Source organism: Sinocyclocheilus anshuiensis, unplaced genomic scaffold, assembly GCF_001515605.1.
Source record: "Sinocyclocheilus anshuiensis isolate Anshui unplaced genomic scaffold, SAMN03320099.WGS_v1.1 scaffold1237, whole genome shotgun sequence".
In the NCBI taxonomy this organism is placed as follows: domain Eukaryota; kingdom Metazoa; phylum Chordata; class Actinopteri; order Cypriniformes; family Cyprinidae; genus Sinocyclocheilus; species Sinocyclocheilus anshuiensis.
Window position 1 is genome coordinate 676,012 of NW_015553581.1, and position 4,472 is coordinate 680,483.

A 4,472-nucleotide genomic window follows, 5' to 3' on the forward strand; every position below is an offset into this window, starting at 1 on the left:
GGAATACTTTCCGTACCCACTGTATATATATATATATATATATATATATATATATATATATATATACTGATTTATGTTAAATGTATATATATATATACAGTATTATGTGAAGTATGTGGACCTTTTATTGTCCTCATTTGTAAGTCGCTTTGGATAAAAGCGTCTGCTAAATGACTAAATGTAAATGTAAATGTAAATGTATATTATATATAAATGTAGCCAATAAAATAGGAAAATAAAATAAAGCTAATAAAATGGTGTATGACCTCTGACCCAGGCCGCTTCCAGGCGACTGATCGTTTGGATTTATCCCGTGGCCATATGGAGGAGTACATGGAGGTCAGACCCATGTGGAATACACGAGATGTCGCCATGAGGGTCCACAGCGGCTTCAGGTGGGCTTGGTTGGGAGATGGTCTCAAATAGTCTAATAGCTCTTATCAACTCTAATGTGTTTCAGTTTCATAACAGGGTTTCATGAGTTTGTCCAGTACTCATCATGGCCATGTCCTTATCATGTGGTTTTCTTTTTGGAGCTTGATGACTTGTTATGTGCTAAAATTGTTGTTGTTTTCTGTGTAGGATCATTGGACTGTTCTCTCATGGATTTCTGGCAGGATATGCGGTGTGGAACATCATTGTAGTGTATGTGTTAGCTGGAGAGCAGATGACCACTCTACCTAACCTTCTCCAGCAGTACCACAGTCTGGCTTACCCAGCACAGTCTCTGCTCTACCTGCTTCTGGCCATCAGCACCGTGTCTGCCTTTGACAGGTGTGTGGACACGGAGTAAGAACACAAGTGTCAATACAAGCAACAACAGTACAAACAATACATAATCATACTCCAAGCAATTTAAAATTTCAATGAGCAAACTTATTGATTCCAGTTTAATAAATTAGTCCTTCACCAGGGATTCCCATACATTTTGTCAGCCGATCCCCTTTAACATTGAGATTTTAAGTTAATATTTAAATACTTTAACAACACATTTGCATGTTTATGATGTTGATTAATGGTCACATGACATGCAGTTAAACTAAGAAAATATATATATTTTTTTTAGTAAGTGTTTTATTTTGATTGTTTTTATTTTAAAGTAATTAGTGTTCATTACATTTTCATTATTTAATTATTTATTACGTTTTCATCAACTCACGAACCACCATGTGTTTGCAAACCCCAGTTTGGGAAAACCTGCGCTAAGATCGAATCATTGACTTACAAGACAACTGATAAGTGAATGTTTCAAAACTAACTGTTGTATAATTTCTTGATCTGAGTGTTTGAAAATGTGACTCATGTTCAGAGTGAGTTAGCTGTACCCTCTTTACATCAGGGTGAATCTGGCCAAAGCCTCCATGGCTCTTCGAGGATTTCTCACTCTTGATCCAGCGGCTCTTGCTTCCTTCTGTGAGTGAAAATCAATAAACTGTATCAACACAACACTTACCTCTTACCAGAGTTATTATAGTTTACTAAAACTAAACACATTAAAAAGAAAAGAAAGAAAAAAACATATAAAAAACTTTTTATTTATTTCAGCTAGTCGTTAAGGCAATGTTTCTCATTTTAATCTCAATACTAAAATAACACTGCTTCTGACAACACAAAGACAGAAATGGCTTTTTTGATTAAACCTTCTGTCTGTCTTTTTTGTCCTATAGTATACTTTGCTGCTCTCATCCTGTCGCTGAGCCAGCAGATGACCAGTGATCGTATACATCTCTACCCCACAGCCAATGAAACACTTTGGTGAGTTTGTCAATCTAGGCGTACACTCTTAAAAATAAAGGTGCTTCACGATGCCATAGAATAACCTTTTTGTCTAAATGGTTCCATAAAGAACCTTTAAAGGGGTCATCTGATGCGATTTCAATTTTTCCTTTCTCTCTGGAGTGTTACAAGCTCTTGGTGCATAAAGAAGATCTGTAAAGTTTTTAGCAGCATCATATGACCCCTTTAACATCTGAAGGACCTTTCTGTTTCACAAAAGGTTCTTTGTGGCAAAAGAAGGTTCTTCAGATTACAAAAAGGTAAGAAAGAGATGGTTCTTTAAAGAACCTTTGACTGAATGGTTCTTTGTGGACCCAAAAATGGTTCTTCTATGGCATCGCTTGAAGAACCTTTTGAAACACCTTTATTTTTAAGAGTGTAATATAATCCAGCATAATATCCTTAAAACATTACTGCAACAATCACTGTATCATCCTGTAATTTGAATTGATCTGTAGCACAGGGTTGTGTACTTCACTAAATCACATGCAGTGATTGGTGTTTAGGCCCCCAGGTTCAGAACATCAGATTCTACAGCCCTGGATTGTGGTGAACCTGGTCGTAGCTCTTCTGGTTGGTCTGGCCTGGGTGTTTGTTGCTACACGACCGGACATGGACTACACTGAAGGTAAGTAGACCTATACAGAATGTGTATGATGTAACAGCTGTAGTTAATGGTGTGTGTGTTTGTGTTTGTGTGTGTGTCTGTGTGTCTGAGTGTCTGTGTGTCTGTGTGTGTGTTTGTGTGTTTGTGTGTGTGTGTGTCTTATCCTATTCATGTGTCTATTGTCAATTATCTTATTCCTCTATAGTCTACATCCTAACATAAGCACTTTCTTTACTGTCAGAGTTTTTAATGGCGATGGAGGTGGAGGAGTATCCACGTCATGAGAAAAATGAGCTGGCAGCCTGACACTGACACTGATACATGATTTACATTTATCAATAATCAGAAATTAACATTGTTTTGTGCTAAATGTTTTGAAGTAAACATTTCGTATATTACTGTATTGTTGGGCTTGTTATACTGTATACTGTAGATTATAACCGTGTAAACATATGAATAAACTTTTTTGTTAACTTTCCTGTTTCACTGTTTTTGCTGATCTTCTAAGTGTATATTAGAAGTACGACCTAGCTTTTTTTGCAGTCCACTTAAATCGTCCTGTGATGTGTTGAATTCTTAACATTTTTTTACAACACAGATATTTCATATCTATGGATTCATAAGAACTATTTATATTATAATTATTCAACAGTTAGAAAAATGTTGTTTAAAGTACTTTTACCAGAAGTATTGTATTGCATACTGCAGGTATAACATGCCGTTTGTAAGTTGCTTTGGATAGCTAATAAAAGTGTGTGCCTGCTTGAATAAATGCAAATAAATGTAGGACACTCCTGTCGATCACTTGATGTTTCATGTCAAATACCCCTTTACAATTAAACGCATCACTAAAGAGCACATAGGCCTATACACAAACACAGCACAAAATTGCCTTTTAATACTGTCATTTCTAACTAGATGTTAAAGGAGTGAAATAATTCTTGATGATGTAAGATATAAGAAGACTGCAATGGACTGTTAGGACAGCTGAAAGGATAATTGGTGTGCACCTGCCCAACCTTGAGGACTTGTACAAATCCAGAGTGAAGAAGCGGACAGGTTACATCATCACAGACCCCGGCCACCACCTGTTTGCATGTATCCCCTCAGGCAGACGTTACAGATCTCTGCATTAGAACATCTAGATAAACACAGTTTTCCCCCATGACATCTCCAGCTTAAACAGCTAACAGAGAAATCACCACCTGTCATCTATAATTCATTTCTTAATAACTAATTATAGTCTCTGTCTCAAGTATTATGTAAATAATTATACATATTTTTATTTATACAGCTGTATATACAGTAAATAATGCACAAATCTGTACATAAATCTTCGGTTACACTTTACTTGAAGGGGTGTGCATAAGACTGACATGACACCTTCATAATCATGACATGACACGTCATGAATATGAAGGTTTTTTATGCATGTTTATGACAACTGTCATTAAGTGTCATTCGCTCAGTTATGTCATTTTTAATGCAAAGATGACATTATTTGACCTAACCCTAACCTAACCTAACCCTACCCCTACCCTTACCCCTAACCATAGCCCATAACAAAGACATCTCAAACAATGTCATCTTTGCATTAAAAATGACATAACTGAGCGAATGACACTTAATGACAGTTGTCATAAACATGCATAAAACCTCCTTCATATTCATGACATGTGTCATGTCATGATTATGAAGGTGTCATGTCAGTCTTATGCACACCCCTTCAAGTAAAGTGTTACCAAATCTTCTGTTCCAGATGCATACCACAATATTATTATTATTATTATTTTTTCCTTAGTCTTATTTAAATGTTATTTCTGTTCTCAATGTCATTTATGTATGTATGTGTTTTTACCAAGAGCTCCACACACTTGGCGAATAAAGAGTGAATTGATGACAACACAGAGGGCGCAATTTCCAAAGGAATGCGAGACAGAAAGTGCATCTAGACGTATTTTTTCAGTAATGCATTCTTTCAGCGTATATTACGTGTGATAATTCATTTTGATTAAAGAAACATTATTGTTGGTAGGAAAAATGAGAGGAAGAAATATATAGTGATAAAGGTTGTTTATCTGTTGCTTCA

The 4,472-nt window shown here is 35.9% G+C and overlaps 1 protein-coding gene across 4 annotated transcripts in view; it reads left to right on the top strand.

Moving 5' to 3' along the window:
- tmem237a (transmembrane protein 237a) overlaps positions 1-3,628 on the top strand; it is a 7,227-nt gene extending 3,599 nt beyond the window's left edge. For 3 of the 4 annotated variants that reach the window (XM_016460242.1, XM_016460240.1, XM_016460243.1), the window contains 6 exons: positions 278-395; positions 583-774; positions 1,340-1,413; positions 1,668-1,755; positions 2,283-2,404; positions 2,625-2,828. In XM_016460242.1, coding sequence (XP_016315728.1) covers positions 278-395; positions 583-774; positions 1,340-1,413; positions 1,668-1,755; positions 2,283-2,404; positions 2,625-2,689 — 659 coding nt within the window. In that variant the 3' untranslated portion in view covers positions 2,690-2,828. Of the gene's footprint in view, positions 1-277; positions 396-582; positions 775-1,339; positions 1,414-1,667; positions 1,756-2,282; positions 2,405-2,624; positions 2,829-3,301 lie in introns of those variants that run through there. The other variant, XM_016460244.1, reaches the window with a different exon arrangement.
- Positions 3,629-4,472: the final 844 nt, after the last annotated feature.